Source organism: Artemia sp. Qi Xiang Cuo, chromosome 12, assembly GCF_049724085.1.
Source record: "Artemia sp. Qi Xiang Cuo chromosome 12, ASM4972408v1, whole genome shotgun sequence".
Taxonomy (NCBI): domain Eukaryota; kingdom Metazoa; phylum Arthropoda; class Branchiopoda; order Anostraca; family Artemiidae; genus Artemia; species Artemia sp. Qi Xiang Cuo.
The window spans coordinates 1,524,465-1,551,763 of record NC_142805.1 but is presented as its reverse complement, the minus strand read 5'-3'; the positions used below and the strand labels follow the sequence as shown (position 1 = coordinate 1,551,763).

Below are 27,299 nucleotides of genomic sequence, written 5' to 3'. Positions count from 1 at the left end.
TTAGATAGAGCTTGAAGCTCTGTTTCAGTTTTTCCAAGATGCTAATTGCTTCAGAGAAGTCCTAGGTAAGGAAATTGCCAGCAACATCAATTTAAGCATGTTAATTGCCTTTGCAAATTGGCTGCAACAGCACCTGTTGTAGTTGCTGCTGCTGAAAGAGCATTAAGTAAGCTCAAGTTTGTTAAAAATTTGCCAAGAACTGCCATTGATGTTTCTTGACTAGATTCCCTTATGTTGTTGGCAAATGAAAAAGACCTCATTGATGCCATTGACTTAAACAAGATTGTCCAGCAGTGGTCCATGTTCAAGAAGAGGCAAACACAAATATATCTGTTCTTAGTTATGCATTTAAACACTAGGCATTCTGTTTTAGCCTTGGTTTGTTGATAAGTATAAATGATAAATATATAATAAATTTTCACAAGTTGTATACTGTGATCTAGCAGTCATTTAGATGAGGAGATGTCACCCCCCCCCCCTCGCCTGGGTGCTTTAGGCCACCCCTGGAGACATACTTTTTCACAGTCAGACAAGAAGTCGGCAACTAAAAGCAATAGGTCAGTTTTGGCACCCATTTCACTTCAGATTTTAAGAGCAACAAGGTGTCTGATCGAGTCAAATGTTTTTCTATAGTCAGTAATGGCAACATCAATGAAGGATTTGCCCTTCTCCAGCCAAGATAGAATACCATTGTACAACCTGACAAGATACACTGAGGTGTTGGAACCAAAAAGGCATCCATATTGATAAGGGTCTAATTGGGGTTCTATGTTGTTCAAAAGTAGCCTTGAAATTAAGTAATGTTGCTCACTGTACTGTCTAGATCTTTCAAGAAAAATTACAAGTTAATATCTAGTAAAGCTTGGGAAAGTGGTACATACACCAATGAAAAAACTATTCACCTCTGATGCTGAGTCCTAGGTGTAAAATAGACATAGCCTATACACTGAGAAGGTGTTGTCAAGCTTCATTTTTCAGTAACCTAGGGTTGAAAACTAGTAGTTGGATAGCTAGTCCTCACTCCATTAGCTAAATCACTATAAGCTCTATATATCACCTAGAAAGTACACTGTTTTACCATTGGATTTGCTTGATTTTTTTTCAGTATGTTAGGTTAATTATGTGATTAGACTGAATTTTTTAACAAGTCTTGTTTTTGTTAACAACTATATATCAATAGAGGGATCTTCTGGGTGCTCAGCTTAAACATTAGATCAGTCATAACTAGGTGAGAATGAATTTGATTGGGAGCTGACAGACTCCTTTAGACTAAGATGATATTCAAAGATTCTTGTCTAATAAAGAGCCTAACAGCAATATGTCCAAGCCAAACATAATTAGAAAGAAGATGTTTCATGTTTGAATTTTGTTCATGTTTTGGATCATATGTCAAGATGGAGCAGTAGCTTCTAAGTTTATACTAAAACTTAATGCTTATGTCCATGATTGAGCTTCATCATTATCTATAACTACATTTAAAATTATAGTAAAATTCTAGTTTAGCTACTTTTTACTTTCTTGGAAAGGGGTTAGGTTAGGAGAATGGAACTTTCAGGGATTGACCTACAGCCTTAAGTATGTCCTGGGAAGGTATTTTGAAGTACCCACATCTACTCCTTCTGCCTCTAGAGGGTACTGACCTTTAAAAATCTTTGTGTTATAAGAGTGAAACCTTGGAAAATAGATCTTGTGCTTAGATGAAGTACAAAAAAAGTGTTTTCAGCTTCACAACTTTGCTGAATCCCAATTTATGAGGTTTCAAACATCCCCAAATATATCTCCTAAAGTTAGAAAAAAAACATTATTATGGCTTAAAATTCTACTCAAATAACTGGGATTGCATTATCAAGACTAAAACCAGAGAAAAAGAAACCAAAAACTGGAAATTAAAGTAAGATGTTATTTTTCAAAATTCCAATAGGTATAGACCTGTCAATTAGGCACATTTCTAAGACTTAGATATCAGAAGAGAGTCAACATTAAAGCTTGCCAATACCTTTCCAGAGTATGTTTTTGGCCCTGGATTCATTACTGAAAGTTTCATTTTCCTAACCTAATCCCTTTCCAAGATAGCAAAAAGTAGCTAGACTAGAATCTTACCAAAAATTCCAGCTAATCCAATGGTGAAACATTGTACTTCTAGGTGATATATAGACCTTGTAGTAATCTAACTGATGAATTGCGGATTAGCTATTCAACTACTAGGTTTCAAATAAAGGCTAAAGAAAAATAGTAGCTTGACAACACCTTCTCAGTGTTTAGACTAGTCTATTTTGCACCTACAATTCATTCCTGAAAGTTTTGTTTACCTAACTTAACTACTTTCTTAGATAGCAAGAATCCCCATAACTAGAGATTTAATATAATATTTTAATTTATTAAAAAAAAAAAAAAAAAAACAGGTAAAAAAACCAGGTAGGTTTATTTTAATTGAAAAAAAAAAAGAACTGCCCTCTTACCTGGATTTGGAAATATCTATTTTTGCCATCCCCTTCCAAATTTCAATGGATTGATTGTTTCAACCTGTACACCCATAAACTGAATGGTACTTGTAGGATGGGATACCACTAGATGGCTAATTTGACAGTGTATATATATATACAAATCTTTAAATTAGCCAACTGGACAACCAGTATTTTAAGCCTAGGAGTCCAGCTGGACATAAGGAAACAATTCTTACTCCATAATATGCAGAATAATCCTAGTTAACACATTTTGCAGGGGGAGAGGTTTTATCTTCACTTCTTTCCTTTTTTTCCAGTTTTTCTAAGAAATTCATGAATTTCTTAGGACCTATATATTCACAGAATATATACCCTCACCTCCCAATATGCAAATATATACCTAGAATTGCATCCTCAATCTAAATATTACATCCATTTGCATCACAAATGAACTTTACTCCCATATTACCCATATGGTGGATGTCCCTTGTATGATATAGCCATTATCTAATATTCATCTAAAATGTTTCTTTAATACTCAATCATAATGAAATATATATATACCTAAGCATGATAAAAATATAATACTTTAGAAACAAATCTGGGTTATATATTTGCATATTATTGGGGGGGAGGGGGGTTAAAGTATAGTGAATCTGCATGCCTAATGTATTAGGTACAATTATTCTGCATATTATGATGTAAGAATTATTTTCTAACTTCTAACTGTCCAAATACTTTACCCCTAACCCTCTCCCCCTAATGTACAAACATATAGCCCAAATTAAATATTTACCACCTATTCTGTCACTTCTCTTTATCTTGTCACACACTAAGCTGAAATAAACTAATAAACAAAAACAGTTCTAGCCTATAATGCATCAATGAATGAACAACTTGAGCAGTAAGGGCTATAGGGTAAAACACCTCTTTTAGGGTAAAACTGCTTTTCTTTGGCATTCCAGAAAAATAGCAATGGGTTTTTGGACAGACATCCACCACATGGCTATTATGGGAGAAAAGTTCATTTGTGATGCTAATGGATGTTATATTTAGATTCAGAATGCAATCCTAGGTATATATTTACACCTTAGGGGGGTGGGGGTATATATTCTGTGAATATATAGGCTCTAAGAAATTCATGAATTTCTTAGAAAAACTGGAAAAACAAGCAAAGAAGTAAAGATAAAGGCTCTCCCCCTGCAAAATGTGTTAACTAGGACTATTTTACATTATATGGAGTAAGAATTGTTTTCTTAATTTTTTTCCTTATGTCCAGCTGGACTCCTAGTCTTAAAATACTGGTTGGCCGGTTGGCTAATTTAAAGATTTGTATATATATACACTGTCAAATTAGCCATCTGGTGGTATCCCGTTTTTGGACCACCCCTGTTTGCTACAACATGATGCAATGTGAGGGCAGTAACAAGAACCCTGCCTTCTTGGTCAAATTTTCACCAATGATTTGTCAACATAAATTGAAAATGTGGTCTCTGTTTTGAAAAGCAATTGAATAGAAAAATTATATTTAAATATTTGTGATATAGGCTATAGAATAAATATCAAGCAATAGAAGTTACATTTCTAGAATCAGAAGAAAATCAGCTTTCTGTCAATATATGAATAAAACTGAAACACTAAAAGGATATATACATCAAAATAGGATATTTGGTATTTCCAAAAAGTGGTCCCTGACGGTAAGTCAATAGATTAATAGTTTCAAGTGGTTGATCTTAAATAATCTGAATAATAACCATATTGATGCATAGCTTAGATTTTTAGCTATTCATTAATATACCCAATCCTTCTTAATTCCTCTGTGGTAACAAGATGTGAGGGTTTTAGTTTTACACAATTTTGCTCAATTGGATACTGGTTTTTTACCCTATTATACAAGTACCAACTGAATCAACTGTGATGAGCCAAAAACCAGAGAAAAAAGTAATGGGTGGTGGAATGTATTGGAAATAGCCTATATAATTACACATTAGCCGGGTAGGGGGGGGGGTGTAAACTATAGTGGAGCTGCAGTCTAAATATGTTAGCCACATCTGCATTAAGAATTGTTTTTGGTAAAATTCTACTTTAGCTACTTTTGACTATCTTGGAAAGGTGTTAGGTTAAGAAAATGAAACTTTCAGGGATGGGTCTACAGGCTAAAGTGTGTCCTGGGAAGATATTTTGAAGTACCCACCTCCACTCCTTCTTCCTCTAGAGGGTCCTGACCTTTAAAAATATGTGAGCTATAGAAGTGAAACCTTGCAAAATAGATCTTTTGCTTAAATGAAGTACAACAAAATTGTTTACAGCTTGACAACTTTGCTCAATCCCAATTTATAAGGTTTTAAAGATATGCAAATACATTTCCTAAATTTTGGAAATAAACTATTTATATGTCTTAAAATTCTGCTCAAATAACTGAAATTGTATTTTCACAGCTAAAACTAGAGAAAAAGAAACTGATAACTGAAAATTAAGGTAAAATGTTGTTTTGTCAAAATTTCAATGGGTATAGACCTGTCATGTAGGCAAATTTCATGACCCTTTAGAGGGAGAAAGAGTGGAGGTAGGTACTTCAAAAGGTCAATATCTAACAAATCATATTATTGATTTAGGACTAAAGTTAATACATATTTCGTGGTCTTTTTTTATGCTTATAAAGAATTAAAAACTTTTTTATTTCGGAAAGTAATTTCAGCCCCCCCCCCCCTCTCTATTTCACTTAAGGTGAAGGTTAGGTATATCCTATATCGGGGGGGGGGGGCGGAAATTAATTTTCGATAGAAATTCTCATTATATTTATAATCAGAATAAAAAAATGCATTGAATGGTGTATTCACTTTATTCCTAACTCAATAATATGATTTGGTAGATATTGACCCTTCAAAATACCTTCCCGGGACATACTTCAGCCTGTAGACCCATCCCTGAAAGTCTCATTTTCCTAACCTAACCCCTTCCCAAGATAGCCAAAAGTAGCTAAAGTAGAATTTTACCTTGTTTTCTTATTATGTTTCCTTCTCAGTCAATATATACCAAATCATATTATTATTGAGTTTCAAATAAAGTAAATACACCATTCGATTCCTTTTTTTATGCTTATTATGAATATAATAAGCATTTCTATTGGAAATGAATTACAGCCCCCCCCCCCCACTAATGGCGATACCAAACCAAACCCTGAATTGACAGACATAGGGGGGGGGGGGGCTGAAATTCATTTCCAATAGAAATGCTTATTATCCAATTATTTGAACTCTTTGTACAGGCTCAGTATTTTTTTAAAATTTTATGTTAGCTTTGTACCATGAGTAAAATGCGATGTATTTAAAATACCAAAATACAGTTCCTTCTTTCTAAAGATAATTCTGACTTCCTCTAATTAAGTTAAATCTAATTTCAAAAATGAAAATTCCGTAATCATCAAAGAGAAAAGTGCAGTCACCCCCAGACAAAGGACAGCGCTATCAAGCTTTAGATTTTGCTATGAGAGTGAGTAATAAAAAAAAAGATGCTATGTACAATATTTCTAAGGAAGTTTAAACGATAAGAACCGTGTGAACGCCTAAATCATCAAAAATACTTAAGAAAGATTATTGGACGAAGGGATCGCATCATTGGACCATGTGAGCCAATGGCAAGCCAGTCCCTACAGCGCAGGACGAAAGAACTGCGTTTGGTAGTGGGGTAAAAGTGTTTTTTAAAATTATTTGTAAATAAGAATCAGGACCGTTTAGACAGAATTTTTAGCGTACGATCCTTGCAATCCTTTAATTTTGTATCTCGGTCACCATTATTGTCATTTTGAATGACCCACTGCTGTTTACCTAGATAGGTAAGTTTCAATAAATATGGTGCCTTTTTTATTTGTGTTTATTTCATTTTATATGTCTGGATCTAGCCTAGTAATAGGTAATTAGTTCACATGTCTCCAAGGTAACGCTCCCAGAGGAATCTGATCTCCAGATAGCTGAAGAAAAAAGAGGCCACATTTATATAGGGAAGGTGCCCAATGGATATTCTTTAAAAAATTACATTCTATAGAATGTAAAAATAATATCCAACTACACTTAGTATCAAGATAAAATATCATGCTAGACAGATAATAACATTTTTAAGACTCTTACACCTTTACCTACCTAGCTGAATATTTGACAGTCTATGCAATAGGCTATACAGAATATCTACCTAGTTGGATAATAGGCTAACATAGCTTAGTGTTTTGGATATATATCCAAATAGTCAGATAAGAAGATTCTCTAAGCAGTTTTGGGTTAATATCCAACTAGCCAGATAAATTGTTTCTCTTAGGAACAGCAAGAATATCAACCTAGTTGTATAATAACGTAGCTTAGTGTTTCTGATATATATATATCCAACTAGTCATATAAGAAGATTCTCTAAGCAGTTTAGGGTTAGTATCCAATTAGACAGATAATTCATTTCTCTTAGGCACAGCATGAACATGTAACTAGGTGGATAATACCAAGTCTTGACACTTCTGATATAGCCTATATCCAACTGGGAGGATAAGTAAAGTCCATTACACAGTTTTCAGATAATATCCAACTAGCCAGATAAATTGTTTCTCTTAGGTACAGCAAGAATATCTAACTAGGTGGATAATAATGTAGCTTAGTGTTTCTGATATATATCCAACTAGGCAAATAAGAAGATTCTCTAAGCAGTTTGGGGTTAACATCCAACTAGCCAGATAAATTGTTTCTCTTAGGCAGAGAGAATATCTACCTAGTTCAATAATAATGTTGCTTAGTGTTTCTGATATATATCCAACTGGGCAGATAAAAAGATTCTCTAAGCAGTTTGGGGTTAATATCCAACTAGCCAAATAATTCATTTCTCTTAGTCATAGCATGAACATCTAACTAGGTGGATAATACCAAGTCTTAACACTCCTAATATATCCAACTAGGAGGATAAGTAAATTTCATTATACAGTTTTGTGATAATATCTAACTAGCCAGATAAATTGTTTCTCTTAAGCACAGCAAGAATATCTTCCTAGGTGGATAATAATGTAGCTTAGTGTTTCTCATATATATGCAAATAGGAAGATAAGAAGATTCTCTAAGCTGTTTGGGGTTAATATCCAACTAGCCAGATAAATTGTTTCTCTTAGGCTGAGAGAATATCTACCTAGTTGGATAATAATGTTGCTTAGAGTTTCTGATATATATCCATCTAGGCAGATAAGAAGATTCTATAAGCAGTTTGGGGTTAATATCCAACTAGCCAGATAATTCATTTCTCTTGGTGGAACAGAATGAACATCTAACTAGGTGGATAATAACAAGTCTAATTCAACTAGGAGGATAAGTAAATTCCATTAGGCTATGCAGTTTTGGGATAATATCCAACTAGCCAGATAAATTGTTTCTTTTAGGCACAGCAAGAATATCTAACTAAGTGGATAATGCTGAGTCTTAGATCTTATAATATATATTTAACTAGGCAGGAAGTTACTTAACTAGCCTAACTAGTTTGATTAATATCAGAAGGGCTAGGACAAAGTGTTATCCACCAAGTTAGATGTTCATGCTATGTCTAAGAGAAAAAATTGTCTGACTAGTTGGATATCATCACTAATTTGTATGAAGAATTGACTTATCTGTCTAGTTAGATATATATTACAAGCATTAAGTTAAAGTATTATCCACCTAGTTACAGATACTAAGTTGGCTTTTATGCTTTATTGTATTTGGCTAGCAATATAAAATTATTTTTCTTTTAAATTTTAATTATTTTCCTAGTTAGATAATTTCTTATTTGCTTAAAAGGATTTTTCAGATAGCTAACTAGTTGGATAATTTTGGCAATAACTAAGTATGGTTGGATATTATTTTTACATTCTATAGAATAGAAATTTTTAGATAATATCCATTGGGTATACTCCCATTTATATATCTACATAGGCCTATTCAATTTTCTCCCATTAATTGAGGGCGGCGCTAGCCTAGTTGACACAATCTTTAGCGCTATAAGCGGCGCTATCGGAGAAATTACAGGGTGTAAGTTCACAACCTTTGGGCATAATATTGCCTTTGATACGGTCAGTATTTAGTACCACATTTTGTGTAGCCAAGCAATTTTCTATTGCTACAGCTTTAAGCTATGTACTTTAGCAAAATATTCCACCTATTCAATTCAGAACAACAACAAAAATTATAGTTTAGCCTTGCCTACAATAGGCAAACATAAGATCTATTAGCCTAGTCTAGAGCCTTAAGCAAGTCCTAGGCTGGTTTATTAGTCTCCTCACTTGGATAGTTTACAGCTCTGCAGGTATGTTTGAATGCCTGATCCACAATTCAAAAAGGGTTTAGATGAAATTTGACAAATGACAACAGCACTTTTGTTTAAAATTCAAAATTTTCAGATTTTTAAACCTAAATCCCTAATCTAGTCCTAAGAGCGCGTCTACACTGGGTGACTCCTGGAAAACGGCCTGAAATCTGAGAAACTCAGTTGGAACCATGCGTATTAATGCATAATAATACATCTATATATGATATTATTCAAATAGTGTTCATATACTATTTAAAATATTTTACCTATGACTGTGAGATGTACACCCGATTCACACGCAACAAGTCCTGTCTTCGTTTGGCATTTTGTGGACACAGCATAAAAAAACTAATCAACGAATCCACAAGGAAAATTACGTCGATCGAAAAACTTTTTTTTTTGACAGAATTCTTGACCACTTTGTTTGTCAAACACCAAGTAACAACGAGGCTATAGGTAATTAGAAAGATGTGAAACTTTCTACTTGGCAATATTACTACTGTTAACGAACAGCTAACCACGGGAACAAGCTGCCATCACCCCATGTTCTTGATAGCTTCAAAGTCTCTCCTTTAGAAAACCTCCTAATCCTCTCAAATTTCTCTGATGACCTTTTCAATTCCAATCCCCTCAAATTCCAAGGCAATTTACTTTTTATTTGGTTAATCTTGCTTACAGAACTATGTCCATATTCAGTATTTCTGTCTTCAGCCTCGTCAAATAAAAAATAGGGGTACAGAAAATTTGGAAAATTTCACTTTTGATCATAGATTAAAATTTTATTCTCCTTTTCAAGGGAAAAACCACTTGGAGTGCAATTTGTCATCACTTGACCGCCGCATGTGGTACCAGATTAAAATTTCAAGACAGCCATTCAATCCGAACTGTCAAAAGGTTCAAAAAAGTGCTTCTAGAATTGAAGTGATAGATTGCTGAGTACAAGCCTGAGGATAATTTTAAATTATTGAGATGAAAGATAAAAAATGAGCATACTGCACTAACAGTTGCGGTATGAGGACTATTAGACAGCCAGCTTTGAACTGCGACTCCAAATTGGACATCTCAGTAGGTATTTTGAAAAACGAAAGAAAGTGGAGTGGATTTTCAATTTACCTGCGCTTGCGGGAATCTTCCATAACGATGCAATGTAGATATGGCTGAGAACAACAGGGTTATACAGCGTTGCAAGATTGTGGCGATTGAAACTAAGCTTAACAGAGACTATGGAAGCATATGAAGCTGATATGCGGCGTTTGAAGAGTTCTCCTAGTTTCAATGGGAAGGCCAAGATAAACGATTTGGTCCTACAGGCGGATCTTTGGATTCCCAAGTACAATCTCATCAGGAAGTGGGCCTTTCCAGTTAAAAAAGCACTGTGTCGCATTTTTCATCATTGCATTCAAAATCAGATTTTAAGTATTATATTTGTGGTTTATGGGCGGTTTCAGATAGTTTGCCCAAAATTCAGCCGAAATTAAAAATATCCTCAGATGTTTACAATGTATCGACGCATTATTTACTTCAGATTCTCTTTTATTTCACTTCTCTGCTCATCACTACTATTACTACTACTAACAACTCACTGCACCACCAAGCCACCTGAGGCCAACACAACTGCGCACGCTCATACTCCATCCCATTCGATTTAAAGACTCCCGCTTTACACCTTCACAAGAAGTTTTAATTTTGCTTAAATCCCTCCTTACAACCTCCTCTCATCTGATACGGGAAAATTTCTTTTTGTTTGACCCTACACGGTATCTGATTTTAAAAAGTCATGAGAATGTACAAGCTATAAAGTGTAACTTAAAATGGACTTGTAGGAGAGGGCCAGGAAAATGTTGTGTTCAGTCCTTTACTTTCAATATTTAGAGCCATGCAAGTCAAATGTGTATATATCAGTTGGGAAGGAGAAAAATATGGTTGGGAAGGAGTACACAGAAATTTGTCCTAAGTTGTAATTTTGTCTCTCAACGGTGTGCCTTAATGGACCAGATTACAATTATAAGGATCGTCATGCATCATGGCCGCCCATTAAGGGGGGAGGGCAGGGGATTGCCCCCTGGCTGAATGACGCTACGTTATATTTTGTTATTTTTGTTTTTAGATTTCTATTATACAACATTGGAAGTAGTGATTAGACAAGGTTCTAAAATCCAGATTATGGGTGACCATGTCATGCATAGTTTTAAATTCTTCCATTGGAATTTTCCTATTCTGCTGATAACGTATCAAAATTTATAAATTAAACTTATTAAATTTACAAGTAAAAACTTATTAAATTATTAAATTTATAAACTTATGAAATTTATAAGCAAACAAAACTTATTATTTTGACTGAAAGATTGAGAAAGAGTAGAAGAGGGAAGAGAAATGTGGAAAAAGGGGCATATTTGAAAATTCAGTCTGCGATGGTAGACATATTTCAGGTGAATTGTCCTTGTTAGCTCCAAAATTCAGAGGAGAAAAGAGCAAAAATGGGAAGACGAGGCTTCCATTCTCTTGGAGATAACAGAGATGATTGGGAGGTGGAATTGGAAGGACTGTAGCGGGTTTTAGAAAATATAGGTCGTACACAGGATAGGTGCGTTGAGGGAGCCTGGAGAGGGATTTGAGGTCTGTCTCACGAACTTTGTGAGGCATTTGGCCCCAATTAATGAAAGAGAGTCCCTTCAGGAAGTTGGAGATGATTGTTAGCTCCCTCAAACCGCAGCTGTTGGGAAAGTTGTGATTACCCTACAAATGCCTGGCCTCTTCGAACTATGACCCAAGGGACATATTCCTTCCAATTACCAGTTAGCACATAATCCCCCCGCACCAAAAAAAAATTTACCCCGTTTTATGTACCCAATTTTAGTGTGTAAAAGTGTGTATTAGCCTGTACCCAATTTTAATCTTCAGATGGCATTGACACTTTTTCCTCTTTCCCTGTACTCAAATCACTCCCACGACAATTTTTATCTTTCACCACAAGTAATTTTAAACTATACTATGGGGCAAGTTTTGTTTTGATTCAAAGATTGACGTGTATCCACGGTTGGAGGTTAAGAGGCTGAGAGAGCCGATCCCTCGTAACACCTGGTATTGTCCCATGCACAACATCCTTCGTTTCCCTCAAAGGTAAATTCGAGAGGAAATGAACCCTTTATTCGAATTGTTCTACACGGGAGACACGTTGGATGGCAGTGTATATATATATATATATATATATATATATATATATATATATATATATATATATATATATTATATATATATATATAAGATCTGATAAGAAGTTCTAATATAGAAGTTCTGATATAGAAGTTCTGCCACGATTTTTGTTTGGCAGAATTTCTCTCCTATTTTGATATGAGGAAAATCAAATGAGATGATATCCCGTGGTTTTTTTTGGAGTATAGATCAGAACTACGCGTTCGTTTGAACGTGTGGGATACCCCTCCCCTAGTCTAGAGCCAGGCGTGGCAACCTGAGGTTGCAATTAAGTAATAACGAATCGGGGAAATTCCAAGTGTGAGGTTTCTCCAAGAACATTTTCTTTAGGCTTTACGAAAATAGCCTATAAGTCGTTATCTGCACAAGTTGTTTTACGTAGAGAGTGGAGTGTAAGCCCCAGTATGTCTCTGCCTCCTCTCAAACCCTACAGTGTATGCAAATTTCGTTTTAATTATTCATGTACGGTGAGCCAAAATCAAAACCCGCATTAATTTAAAAACGTTCAGAAATTAAATAAAAAAAAAAAGTATTTTTAACTGAAAGTAAGAAGCGACATCTAAACTTAAAACGAACAGAAATTATTCCGTCATGAAGGGAGCTGTCCCCTATTCAATGCCTCGCTCTTTACGCTAAAGTTTGACTCTTTCTCAATACTCTGTTTTTTAAAACAATCTAAAACTTTAGCGTAAAGACCAAGGTGTTGAGGAGGGGACAGCCTCTTTCATATACGGAATAATTTCTGTTCGTATTAAGTTTTAATGTCGCTCCTTACTTTCGGTAAAAAAAACTCATTTTTTTATTTAATCCATACATAAGACAACAGACTCGAAACCCTTTTGTTCAGTTTAGTTTTACTTAACTCGGTAGTATTTCCGCATTACCGAGATACAGGCACGAACAAGATCAACAAAAATTTAAATATTTATTTTTATAATTCAGAGCTTAAAAAAAAAGAGAATCATATGTACATAAGATAAGAGGGAGGAATTACACGTCTGGCTTCTGTTCAGGGGCTACATAGTCAAGCTTCCGATAAAAACTGTAGACGACCAAAAGGCAGTATAGACAGGCGGCTGAAAGAAAATAATAAAAAATTGAGCCAATTCTTAGATTGAGTTAGTTTTCTACATTTCTACCAAACTAAAAGATCAAGATTTCGGTAAAAATATAAAGATCTAGAAAAAACAACCTCCAGAAGGTTAAGCTTAAACTCTGGCTAAGCTCCTTTAGGTATTCAATTATAATCCTTCAAGTGTTCCTTAGACTCCTTCAAACAGTCACACACATTTTATTTTATTGGGAGGAAGGTAATTAATTCAATTTAAGTAAAAATTGAATAACTCCACAAGCTTGTAGACAATTAAACAGAAAATAAATAGCCGGTTTTGATTTTAAATATGAATCATGCAATGGTAAAAATATATTTTATTTTATTGGGAGGAAGGTAATTAATTCAATTTAAGTAAAAATTGAATAACTCCACAAGCTTGTAGACAATTAAACAGAAAATAAATAGCCGGTTTTGATTTTAAATATGAATCATGCAATGGTAAAAACATATTTTATTTTATTGGAAGGAAGGTAATTAATTCAATTTAAGTAAAAATTGAATAACTCCACAAGCTTGTAGACAATTAAACAGAAAATAAATAGCCGGTTTTGATTTTAAATATGAATCATGCAATGGTAAAAACATATTTTATTTTATTGTGAGTAAGGTAATTAATTCAATTTTAGTAAAAATTGAATAACTCCACAAGCTTGTAGACAATTAAACAGAAAATAAATAACTGGTTTCGATTTTAAATATGAATCATGCAATGGTAAAAACATATTTTATTTTATTGGGAGGAAGGTAATTAATTCAATTTAAGTAAAAATTGAATAACTCCACAAGCTTGTAGACAATTAAACAGAAAATAAATAGCCGGTTTTGATTTTAAATATGAATCATGCAATGGTAAAAACATATTTTATTTTATTGGGAGGAAGGTAATTAATTCAATTTAAGTAAATATTGAATAACTCAACAAGCTTGTAGACAATTAAACAGAAAATAAATAGCCGGTTTTGATTTTAAATATGAATCATGCAATGGTAAAAACATATTTTATTTTATTGGGAGGAAGGTAATTCATTCAATTTAAGTAAATATTGAATAACTCCACAAGCTTGTAGACAATTAAACAGAAAATAAATAGCCGGTTTTGATTTTAAATATGAATCATGCAATGGTAAAAACATATTTTATTTTATTGGGAGTAAGGTAATTAATTCAATTTTAGTAAAAATTGAATAACTCCACAAGCTTGTAGACAATTAAACAGAAAATAAATAACTGGTTTTGATTTTAAATATGAATCATGCAATGGTAAAAACATATTTTATTTTATTGGGATGAAGGTAATTAATTCAATTTAAGTAAAAATTGAATAACTCCACAAGCTTGTAGACAATTAAACAGAAAATAAATAGCCGGTTTTGATTTTAAATATGAATCATGCAATGGTAAAAACATATTTTATTTTATTGGGAGGAAGGTAATTAATTCAATTTAAGTAAAAATTGAATAACTCCACAAGCTTGTAGACAATTAAACAGAAAATAAATAGCCGGTTTTGATTTTAAATATGAATCATGCAACGGTAAAGACATATTTTATTTTATTGGGAGGAAGGTAATTAATTCAATTTAAGTAAAAATTGAATAACTCCACAAGCTTGTAGACAATTAAACAGAAAATAAATAGCCGGTTTTGATTTTAAATATGAATCATGCAATGGTAAATACATATTTTATTTTATTGGGAGGAAGGTAATTAATTCAATTTTAGTAAAAATTGAATAACTCCACAAGCTTGTAGACAATTAAACAGAAAATAAATAGCCGGTTTTGATTTTAAATATGAATCATGCAATGGTAAAAACATATTTTATTTTATTGGAAGGAAGGTAATTAATTCAATTTAAGTAAAAATTGAATAACTCCACAAGCTTGTAGACAATTAAACAGAAAATAAATAGCCGGTTTTGATTTTAAATATGAATCAAGCAATGGTAAAAACATATTTTATTTTATTGGGAGGAAGGTAATTCATTCAATTTAAGTAAATATTGAATAACTCCACAAGCTTGTAGACAATTAAACAGAAAATAAATAGCCGGTTTTGATTTTAAATATGAATCATGCAATGGTAAAAACATATTTTATTTTATTGGGAGTAAGGTAATTAATTCAATTTAAGTAAAAATTGAATAACTCCACAAGCTTGTAGACAATTAAACAGAAAATAAATAACTGGTTTTGATTTTAAATATGAATCATGCAATGGTAAAAACATATTTTATTTTATTGGGAGGAAGGTAATTAATTCAATTTAAGTAAAAATTTAATAACTCCACAAGCTTGTAGACAATTAAACAGAAAATAAATAGCCGGTTTTGATTTTAAATATGAATCATGCAATGGTAAAAACATATTTTATTTTATTGGGAGGAAGGTAATTCATTCAATTTAAGTAAATATTGAATAACTCCACAAGCTTGTAGACAATTAAACAGAAAATAAATAGCGGGTTTTGATTTTAAATATGAATCATGCAATGGTAAAAACATATTTTATTTTATTGGGAGGAAGGTAATTAATTCAATTTAAGTAAATATTGAATAACTCCACAAGCTTGTAGACAATTAAACAGAAAATAAATAGCCGGTTTTGATTTTAAATATGAATCATGCAATGGTAAAAACATATTTTATTTTATTGGGAGGAAGGTAATTAATTCAATTTAAGTAAATATTGAATAACTCCACAAGCTTGTAGACAATTAAACAGAAAATAAATAGCCGGTTTTGATTTTAAATATGAATCATGCAATGGTAAAAACATATTTTATTTTATTGGGAGTAAGGTAATTAATTCAATTTTAGTAAATATTGAATAACTCCACAAGCTTGTAGACAATTAAACAGAAAATAAATAACTGGTTTTGATTTTAAATATGAATCATGCAATGGTAAAAACATATTTTATTTTATTGGAAGGAAGGTAATTAATTCAATTTAAGTAAAAATTGAATAACTCCACAAGCTTGTAGACAATTAAACAGAAAATAAATAGCCGGTTTTGATTTTAAATATGAATCATGCAATGGTAAAAACATATTTTATTTTATTGGAAGGAAGGTAATTAATTCAATTTAAGTAAAAATTGAATAACTCCACAAGCTTGTAGACAATTAAACAGAAAATAAATAGCCGGTTTTGATTTTAAATATGAATCATGCAACGGTAAAGACATATTTTATTTTATTGGGAGGAAGGTAATTAATTCAATTTAAGTAAAAATTGAATAACTCCACAAGCTTGTAGACAATTAAACAGAAAATAAATAGCCGGTTTTGATTTTAAATATGAATTATACAATGGTAAAAACATATTTTATTTTATTGGGAGGAAGGTAATTAATTCAATTTTAGTAAAAATTGAATAACTCCACAAGCTTGTAGACAATTAAACAGAAAATAAATAGCCGGTTTTGATTTTAAATATGAATCATGCAATGGTAAAAACATATTTTATTTTATTGGGAGGAAGGTAATTAATTCAATTTAAGTAAAAATTGAATAACTCCACAAGCTTGTAGACAATTAAACAGAAAATAAATAGCCGGTTTTGATTTTAAATATGAATCAAGCAATGGTAAAAACATATTTTATTTTATTGGGAGGAAGGTAATTCATTCAATTTAAGTAAATATTGAATAACTCCACAAGCTTGTAGACAATTAAACAGAAAATAAATAGCCGGTTTTGATTTTAAATATGAATCATGCAATGGTAAAAACATATTTTATTTTATTGGGAGTAATATAATTAATTCAATTTTAGTAAAAATTGAATAACTCCACAAGCTTGTAGACAATTAAACAGAAAATAAATAGCTGGCTTTGATTTTAAATATGAATCATGCAATGGTAAAAACATATTTTATTTTATTGGGAGGAAGGTAATTAATTCAATTTAAGTAAAAATTGAATAACTCCACAAGCTTGTAGACAATTAAACAGAAAATAAATAGCCGGTTTTGATTTTAAATATGAATCATGCAATGGTAAAAACATATTTTATTTTATTGGGAGGAAGGTAATTCATTCAATTTAAGTAAATATTGAATAACTCCATAAGCTTGTAGACAATTAAACAGAAAATAAATAGCGGGTTTTGATTTTAAATATGAATCATGCAATGGTAAAAACATATTTTATTTTATTGGAAGGAAGGTAATTAATTCAATTTAAGTAAAAATTGAATAACTCCACAAGCTTGTAGACAATTAAACAGAAAATAAATAGCCGGTTTTGATTTTAAATATGAATCATGCAATGGTAAAAACATATTTTATTTTATTGGAAGGAAGGTAATTAATTCAATTTAAGTAAAAATTGAATAACTCCACAAGCTTGTAGACAATTAAACAGAAAATAAATAGCCGGTTTTGATTTTAAATATGAATCATGCACTGGTAAAAACATATTTTATTTTATTGGGAGGAAGGTAATTAATTCAATTTTAGTAAAAATTGAATAACTCCACAAGCTTGTAGACAATTAAACAGGAAATAAATGACTGGCTTTGATTTTAAATATGAATCATGCAATGGTAAAAACATATTTTATTTTGTTGGGAGTAAGGTAATTAATTCAATTTTAGTAAAAATTGAATAACTCCACAAGCTTGTAGACAATTAAACAGAAAATAAATAACTGGTTTTGATTTTAAATATGAATCATGCAATGGTAAAAACATATTTTATTTTATTGGGAGTAAGGTAATTAATTCAATTTTAGTAAAAATTGAATAACTCCACAAGCTTGTAGACAATTAAACAGAAAATAAATAACTGGTTTTGATTTTAAATATGAATCATGCAATGGTAAAAACATATTTTATTTTATTGGGAGTAAGGTAATTAATTCAATTTTAGTAAAAATTGAATAACTCCACAAGCTTGTAGACAATTAAACAGAAAATAAATAACTGGTTTTGATTTTAAATATGAATCATGCAATGGTAAAAACATATTTTATTTTATTGGGAGTAAGGTAATTAATTCAATTTTAGTAAAAATTGAATAACTCCACAAGCTTGTAGACAATTAAACAGAAAATAAATAACTGGCTTTGATTTTAAATATGAATCATGCAATGGTAAAAACATATTTTATTTTATTGGGAGGAAGGTAATTAATTCAATTTAAGTAAATATTGAATAACTCCACAAGCTTGTAGACAATTAAACAGAAAATAAATAACCGGTTTTGATTTTAAATATGAATCATGCAATGGTAAAAACATATTTCATTTTAATGTTTATTAGATCTCTTCGTTAGTTAGAATTATCAAAAATTTCAATCTTTTTTATTTTAGTGTTCTTTCATGCCTACGTGTGTATAGAATGTGCTATAGTATGGTTTAATATCGGCTTCAAACTGAATTATAAAACAAAGTTTGTTTCTGACTGCTGAAATTTTCTTTACCATTGTGTTGGAATTCATCCTTATTGCTAGAGAATATATAGAGATGATAGTTTATGTAGAGGTGTTCTGATGTTATATTACAGAAAAAAGCCAAATATATACTGAGTCAAATTAATTTTGGGGAGGTTCAATTACGAAAAAACGTAGGACTACGAAGGTCTACGACATAATTCGCAGCCACTTCGCCATCGTCTTCACTGCAGAAGAAGAATGAAACAAAAATAGATAAAAGTCGACTGGAAAATATTAAAACGAAAGCTAAAATATAAGAGGCTTTCAAGAAATGGGGAAGGGTAACTGAATAGAGAGGTTGATTTTGAATGGCAGCAGAGTGAACTTTCAATTGAGAATTTATCTTCTATATGGCTTTCTTGAGTGCTTATTTTTTTCCAGGTATGGTATTGTCAGAATTTTCATCAGGTTGCGAAATGACTTTGTGAAAGATACGATTTTTATACCTAGAAATAATGCTAGGATTAATGAAATATAATCATAGGAATAATGGAATAGGAATAATGAAATAGGGATGAAATAGGAAATAGGAATAAGCTGGTATAATGGTATAATGAATAATGAAATAGGAAATAGGAATGAAATGGAATAGGAATAAATAGGAATAGGAATAATGAAATATAATTAAGTTATAATAGGTTCTTCAGATCTTGCCATGAAAAAAGCTAGCATGTGCAGAGTCTCATGGTTATAGAAACAAACCAATTTAACGTTTTAGACACTTTATTTCCCTACTTTAGAAACTTGGTTGAGCTAATTCACTATTATATTTTGATCTGTTCAATCATGGAAACTTCTGCCTTAGAAAGTAATAAACACGAGAACTTTGCCACTACGAGGTTGCTGATTACAAATCTAAGGCTAATAGTGCAATAGAACCGAAACAGTTTTGTGGCTACTCCAACCACCCTTACTCTTCTAGTACTAACTATATAAATGAGAAACTGACATAAATTTAATTAAGAGAAGTTCATCCAGGAATAGTAAAGAGTGAATAGTAAAGAGTGAAAAAGTGAAGAGCAGAAATTACTATGAATGAAGAAACTAAATTTGAAATAGACAAAAATTAGGATAAACAATGAAGTAAACCTCAAAACGTATAAATTATTACACATAGGAATGTGCTGCCCACTTCAATTTATCCACAAGGCTTTAAAGGCATTTTAGACGTCAGGACGTTTTGCAATTAGAAAAAATTCTGTCAGCCACATGGGTGTGTACTTTGCTATAAGCGAATAAAAAGCAAAATTTAACGGAGAAATTTAAGTATTTTTTTGATATTTTAAATTTAAATTGGATTTTTCATTTTAAATTTTCTAAACAAAATGTTCTCCAAAGTTTCAGTTTTAAACAAGTTTAAATATGCTCCTAGAATCTGGTTACCCACTTTAATTCATGGACGCATTGGTTTATAGTAGATTGCAGACTGTATATGCTTTGGTATGTTCAGGGTGGTTTTCCTCCCATGTCACCTGGAGAGATTTCATAAGGTCTTGGAAGAAGACAAAACTAGCTATTTAGGTCTCTTTTCTATTACCTGGTCGATTTCCACTATTGTTTTTTATGCTTAGTGGTTGTTTACCTGCTCCCAATGTTGTTTTCCATATTATTTGGTATCTATTCAGGTAATAAATATTTGCTTCAGTATTATAACTTTAATAATTACTCTCACCCTTAAACTGATTAAATATAAGTTATGGGTACTATACCAGCCAAAACTGCATCTCGAACAACTTCGAATACAAGACGAGTGTCACTGAGGTGAGTCTTATCTAGTGGATTCTGCATTGTAGAATTGGTAGATTCCTCAGATTTGAATCCTGCAGGTGGATCGGCTTTCAAAAAATCAACCAAAATGTCATCCTAAAAACAAAAATAAGACAAATTTCACTATTTTTTTTACTCTTCAAAGGTTGGGTTTGTAATCTGAGAAACAATGGGCCTACTCTTTGTAACAATGGGTCAACAAAGGATGGACTTACTCTTAGAAACAATGGGCCAATACTAGCACATAGGAGTAGCGAAAGCAGGATGTTTTGCCATAGAATTGGCTGCAAGGACCCACAAGGCAAATTCTCTAAATCTAGAACTCAAAACGTACTTTTTAAGATATTTTCTCCCCCCTCCCCATTTTCAAAATTATGTCTATCATATGAACAACTTTTTGTACTTAGAGCACTAAAAAATTTTATTTTACGCTCGTTTGTCGTCGTCGCATTTATCAAACAGTTCGTGGTAAAAAACTGTAAGTAAGGATTAATGAAAATCACACCCTCAGATTCAGCATACCAGAAAACCATATTGTAGATGTTTCAAGCTCCTATATACGGAAATGTGGAATTTTGCATTTTCTGCCAAAAGAAGGATCATGGATGTGTGTTTATTTCTTTGGTTTTCCGAGGGATAATCACACCGAACCAGTAATCGTAGAAGATCAGGAGACAAGATATATTTCAAAAAAAAAAAAAAAAAAAAAAAAAAAAAAAAAAAAAAAAAAAACATTCAATAGTACAATCTGTGAACCCCACAAAGGCTCCATAGCCTGTAAGGAGGGGTATAGTGGAAACTCTTACTATTAACTATTAAACATTTAAATACATAATATATAAAACTTTTACTCATAAAAATGGGGAAAAGAAAAAATAGAGACAGAAGAGAAGAGAGAAAGGTAGTTCATTAAATAAGCTTTATGAAAGCTGTAATCGATCAGTTTTATCTGCTTTATATATGTAATGTTATTATATAAACTAAAGCATTATATTATCATTATATTTTGTCATATTTCATTAGGATTAACATAACTTTACTTCTTGGGTGTGTTCCGTATGATTAGCAGGAACCTCATTTTTTTTTCATTAAAGAAGTAGTAAGTAAGATCGATGAGATCGTTACAGCGTTGCCTCTGATCTGTAAAGGATGGGACATTTTTTCCATGAAAATATAAAAAGGCCAGTTTCAAAATTGTCGCTGGTGTCCCAGGAACTAAATTAGATCAACTAGGGTAAAAAAATAGTTTCTATATTTTTTGGGGGAAAAAACTGGAGTTTTGGATCGACAAAGAAAAAACAAATATTTCGATTAAATTACCGATAACCAGTTTTTCGTGATCGGGGTATAAGCCAAGGGTACAAACTCGGGAAAATACAAAGTGAAAGTAATGATTTCGTTTTATTCTCTCCATAAAGATGAAAAAGACATTTTTCCAAATTTCAAGGGTAATTTTCGCTTGAGAAAAAACAAAACATCAATCTAAAGGTATTTTTCCCCATCTAAGGGGGTAATTTTACCCCTTCCTGTAGGTGCGCCTATATAGAACATGGTAAAGAAACAAAACAATTAGTAATTACAATGATAAAGAGTATCATAATTCTAGTTATTTCTAGTGATTTCTGGTCAATAATCTAGTGATTTATGTGCTGATTTAGTGATTTTTTTTAAGAATCTAGTGATTTTTTCACCGGGTGGCAACCCTGCGATGCAAGGATTTTGTTCTTTTCTCTGCATAAAGATGCAAAAAGGCATTTTTCAAAATTTCAAGGGTAATTTCCGCTTGAGAAAAAACAAAACGTCAGTCTAAAGGTATTTTTCCACATCTAGGGGAGATAATTTTGCCCCTTCCTGTAGGTGCGCCTACATAGAACATGGTAAAGAAACAAAACCATTATTAATTGCAATGATAAAGAGTATAATAATTCTAGTGATTTCTAGTGATTTATAGTCAGTAATTTAGTGATCTATGTGCTGATTTAGTGATTTTTTTTTAAGAATCTAATGATTTTTTTCACCGGGTGGCAACCCTACGATGCAAGGATTTGGTTCTTTTCTCTGCATAAAGATGCAAAAAGGCATTTTTCAAAATTTCAAGGGTAATTTCCGCTTGAGAAAAAACAAAACGTCAATCTAAAGGTATTTTTCCGCATCTAAGGGAGATAATTTTACCCCTTCCTGTAGGTGCGCCTATATAAAAAATGATAAAGAAACAAAACCATTATTAATTACAATGATAAAGAGTATAATAATTCTAATGATTTCTAGTGATTTATGGTCAGTAATTTAGTGATCTATGTGCTGATTTAGTGATTTTTTTTGAAGAATTTAGTGATTTTTTCCATCGGGTGGCAACCCTGGTTGGACGTCTGTTTTACATACGTTTTGTCTGTGACTACATTCAAATTCAATCGTTTCAACTACCATCGTCAAAGCTACTCTAATTGACTCTTGAACTCAAGTTGACTAAACGTTGCTCCTGTTGCTAACTAGAGTCAGTACTTGGTCACTTAAGAATGACTAAGTCACTTAAGAGTTTCAATGATTGATTTTTGAATTATTGACAAATGCTGCCTTAGGGTATTTGTAAAAGACTCCATTTATGTTCTTCTGGTCATTTTTGGAATTGTAACAGATTTACAACGTAATAGTTGCCGAAAATCATGATAAATCTCTTGAAGATAACATTTTGGTTTATTCTGAAGCCTAAATAAGCAATGATTGTAAACTGTCCAAGTTGTTCAAGAGCCATGACATAGGCCGCACTTGTAAACTATTTAGCCTACATTCAGATATCTTAAAGAAGGGCCATATTTAATTTTCAACCGTTTTGTCGTACTGACAACGAAGCAAACTTTCAACTTTCAGACCTTGTCAGAACTGCAGTCAACTTGACTGGACTCAAGCCAACTGTGGTCAACTACCACAGTTCAGGATCCGAACGCACTCTTTTCGAAGTTCACGCGCTCAGTCGTAAAATCTCACAAAGAAAATAAACCTTGATAGTTTTAATTCACAATTTTCCTTTCATAAGAAAATGTTAACTGATCTCTGTGTTAGTAGACAACTCTAGGCTATTACTTTACACTATATTGGAAGACAAGCATCTAACTTTTAAAATTTTACTTACTATGTTTTAATGTTACAGTGATCTTACAGCGCACCAGCCACCGTGAAACGACAACTTATTCAGGAATTTTAACTGATTCACAAAAATAGTTTTTGGCAGTGTTGTGCCAAACTTTTTGACATCAGTCTGATATCTTCTCCGCGGGGGTTATTCCTTTAAAGTAATCATCAAACAGTGCGTAGTAACCACAGTTTATATAATTATCCAGTAAGCTTATCGCAGATCATTTCTGGTCTTCGTTCTCGGTGCGAACAAAAAGCTCCTCCCACTTCTTCGTGCAGTTATGGATCAGTGTGTTTGCGTCTATCAATGAGAAATGGTAACTAAGTGCATTATTCCTAATACTGGGTTTCCACTTGTTTCCGATTGTTTCGTGCCTAACTTGTCTACTTGTGAAAAGATCTGATGCCGCCTATGTTTCTACGTTCTCTGGAGCACTCGCACCCCGGTCCGGGTTTTTATAATGGTTGAGATAGGGAATGATCATACTGGATAATTATATAAACTGTGGTGGTAACGAACTGTAATGGAGCGACCCGGCTCAATACTAACCGAAACTTTTACGTGGAAGGATCTTTCCACGGAGGAAGTTTTCATGGGGGAAGGGACATTGCTTTGAAGGGACCGCCGAATTTGCCAGCATTATTTAAAAAACGACCAGAAATTAAATATATAAAAAAGCAAGTTTTTCAACTGAAAGTAAGGAGCAACATCAAAACTTAAATCGAACAGAAATTGTTACGTATATTATCTGGGTTCGACCCCTAGTCAATAACTCGCTCTTTACGCCACAGATTTTTTAGTAGTTTCTTTGTGTTTAAGAGGTTACTTCTAAAGAATTGGAACAAAATTCCAACTTTGGCGTAAAGAGCGAGGTATTGACTAGGGGGCGAACCCCCTAATGTACGTAATAAAATTATATTAATATAGAAGTTCGTTACGTAAGTTAATTCGTAAGTTACGTATATTTATTACTAATAAAAATGTTCGTAATTAAAATTAAACAACTTTCGAGGAAGCCATTAAACCAAATAAATAATGCAAATTTTATTTTAATTATTCATGTACGGTGAGCCAAAATCAAAACCTGCATTAATTTAAAAAAGTTCAAAAATTAAATAAAAAAAAAATTAACTGAAAGTAAGGAGCGACATTAAAACTTAAAACGAACAAAAATTATTCAGTATATGAAAGGGACTGTTCCCTCCTCAACACCTCGCTCTTTACGCTAAAGTTAGACTCTTTCTCACAGCTCTATTTTCTAAAACAATAAAAAAACTTTAGCGTAAAGAGCGAGGCGTTGAGGAGAGACAGCCGCTTCCATATACGGAATAATTTCTGTTTGTTTTAAGTTTTAATGTCGCTCCTTACTTTCAGTTAAAAAAAAAATTTTTAATTTTTCTTTCAAAGGGCGTATCCAGGATTTTGTTAGGGGGGAGGTACGAAAAAAATCTTTACAAAACGCATCGAAGAAGTGTTTATATGCATTTGATAATTTTTTACAGGTCTGACAAAATTTTTGGAGGGGGGATTCAAATCCGGTGGATACAGCCTTGATTCCTTCAATTAGAGGCTCAACAGATGCATTAGTCCTGCAGATTCAACTGGATAAGGACTAGTTGCATTTTGAAAAAAACTCATTTACATGGAACCTTTGAAAATGGAAAAAGAAGATATCCTTAAGTGTGATCATTAAAGATATCATGAACACTGTAAAAAAAAAATAATCCATCAAAAGCTAGCATCCTTAAAATTGCATATATGCTTTGAATCCCTCGTTCCTTGTATGGTTACATAGCCTATGAATATAAAATAAAAAAGCAAGTAAATAAATGAGTTACCTCAATGCCTTCCAGAACAGGATCTGGAGGAAGGGTTGAATCACCTGGTGGTTTTGTGATTGGCTTTTTTGTGGTTACATCTTTTGGTGTCAAATCTGACGAAGGGGTATCTGGGTCTGCTGGTACAGCTGGCAATATGTCAGTGATGTTTCCAATGTTTTCAGAAATTTTGGCAAGTGCTGTCTGTACGATTGGTCTACCTTGTAATTCTGTGGCTGCTACTATTAACTGGTAGATCATGAGTAAAATCACCAGTACTTGAAGAATAAAATAAGGCCAGCATAATAATTTCTTTTGCTAGAACGAGGAATAAGAAAATCAGAGGATTCAAAGAAAACAAATTGCGAAGATGAAATAGTTTTGAACAAGAAGATTTAGTAAATAGTGCGTAACGGTTCATCAGCAAGTGATCTTAGCCAGGCAAATACTCAGTGTTGGATTCTTAGAGCGTTTTCTTAGGTTGTAAGCGTTTACCACCTCCCCCTAGAAAGCTCCCCCACGGAAAATACCCCCCCCCCCGAAAAATAGGATTTCCCAAATTTGAGAATTTTTTTTGAGTTGTGATTTTTTTTTTCGCTTAGTTGAGAAGTGCTAAGTAAAGTGAAACTGAGGAATTTACACACCATTAGTATCTTAAAAATTTAGAAAAAAACCGCAGTTGATTTTTTTTTTTTGAAAAGACTTCCATATAAAGTTCTGCAATTTTTGGTAGTAGCGGGCGCCAAATTAAAAGAAGAAGGAGAAAAAATGTAGGCAAAAAATCATCAAAATTAATTTCCCCTGGGGCTGGGGGTATTTTCCGGGGGGGGGATGATATTTTCCGGTGGGTAAAACAACGGCCCCCCTTTGCTTATCCCACAAACTGTCAAACAGATTTCTACAAATTAGCCCCTGTTATTCCTGAAAATTCCCCTAACCTATTTTGGGTTCTTGAAAAATTGACCCCCTCGGTCGAAAAACTAGTTCCCATTAGAATGGATTTTGTGTACTTATCTGTGACCTCAGAATTGTATTTAGAGGAAAAATTGTTCTGTTTGAAGATTTTTCTATGAAGCAAAATATTTTTTTATTACTTATTCTAGTCAAGTAATCAGTGCAAGCAATTTTGGAGATGCGAAATATATTGCTTGCTCATGTACCTACAGTAGCCTTTGGGACTTCACCCACATCCCAAAGAAGTCACGATTTCACCAAAAATACCTACATTCGTCACATAATTCCCCTCTTCTTTCTTCTTTTTATTTCGTATTTCTTATTAATTTGTCTCCTTTTCTGGAATCTTCAATATCAATTCCTGTCTGGTTGGAGGCCGTCGATGGCTCTGAAAGCATTTACGCGAGGCTTCCCACCTTCATTAATAACCTTTAAGTTTTCAAGACTCTTCATGCAAGGGCAATTTAAAACATCTGCAGAATTCTCAAGTACTTTCTTGCTGCTGTAATCGATTCGAAGTATATCTGAGAGCTCATTTTAACGGTTGAAGCTATTCTAAAACAAAATTTAGTAGATACAGCTGAATTGATAAATTAAAATATATAACGGAAATACCGTTCTAGACTTGGAGATGATCACTTTGAACCAATTACAAAATAATAAATTAGACCACTTGACGAAGGATCCATGATCAATGCTGAAGAACAAGAAGCTCAAAGAAGCCAAGTGTTATGGCCTATGTTATGGCCTATGGCCTATTATATTTTTTTAACTACCAATCTTAGCTTGACGCCATCTAATTTGATGAAGAGTTAAAATTTAATCCAAAAATTCAACTTCATTATACGCAAATCATGCCCAATCCCAGTTTCATTTAGCTGCATCTCTGTTGCAAAAGATCTCAACCTCAGCTAAAGCAGCAGAACCACAGATGTTCACATTAAATTGGATCATAGTATTGGTTTAAATGCCAATTAAAAAACTAGAAACATAGAATTGAATACTACTACTACTAACAACTCACCGCAGCATCAAGCCGCCTGAGGTAAACACAGCTACCCACGCTCCTCCTTCATCCCAATCTATTCAAAGCCTCCCTCTTTACACCCCCCAG

General features: G+C 32.6%; 2 protein-coding genes across 2 annotated transcripts in view; both read right to left on the bottom strand.

Annotated features, from left to right (window-relative positions):
- Nucleotides 1–8,814, bottom strand: part of LOC148945648 (uncharacterized) — a 105,733-nt gene extending 96,919 nt beyond the window's left edge. Inside the window, exon 1 of the mRNA XM_089098527.1 lies at nt 8,725–8,814. The gene's annotated coding sequence lies outside the window, so the exon portion shown is untranslated. The remainder of the gene's footprint in view (nt 1–8,724) is intronic.
- A 4,060-nt stretch (nt 8,815–12,874) lies between these two features.
- The window catches only part of LOC148945645 (uncharacterized), a 431,669-nt gene continuing 417,244 nt past the window's right edge, over nt 12,875–27,299 (bottom strand). Inside the window, exons 4-6 of the mRNA XM_089097755.1 lie at nt 25,253–25,549; nt 20,224–20,377; nt 12,875–13,039 (exon numbers count right to left, since the gene is read on the bottom strand). Coding sequence (XP_088953881.1) covers nt 12,954–13,039; nt 20,224–20,377; nt 25,253–25,549 — 537 coding nt within the window. The 3' untranslated portion in view covers nt 12,875–12,953. The remainder of the gene's footprint in view (nt 13,040–20,223; nt 20,378–25,252; nt 25,550–27,299) is intronic.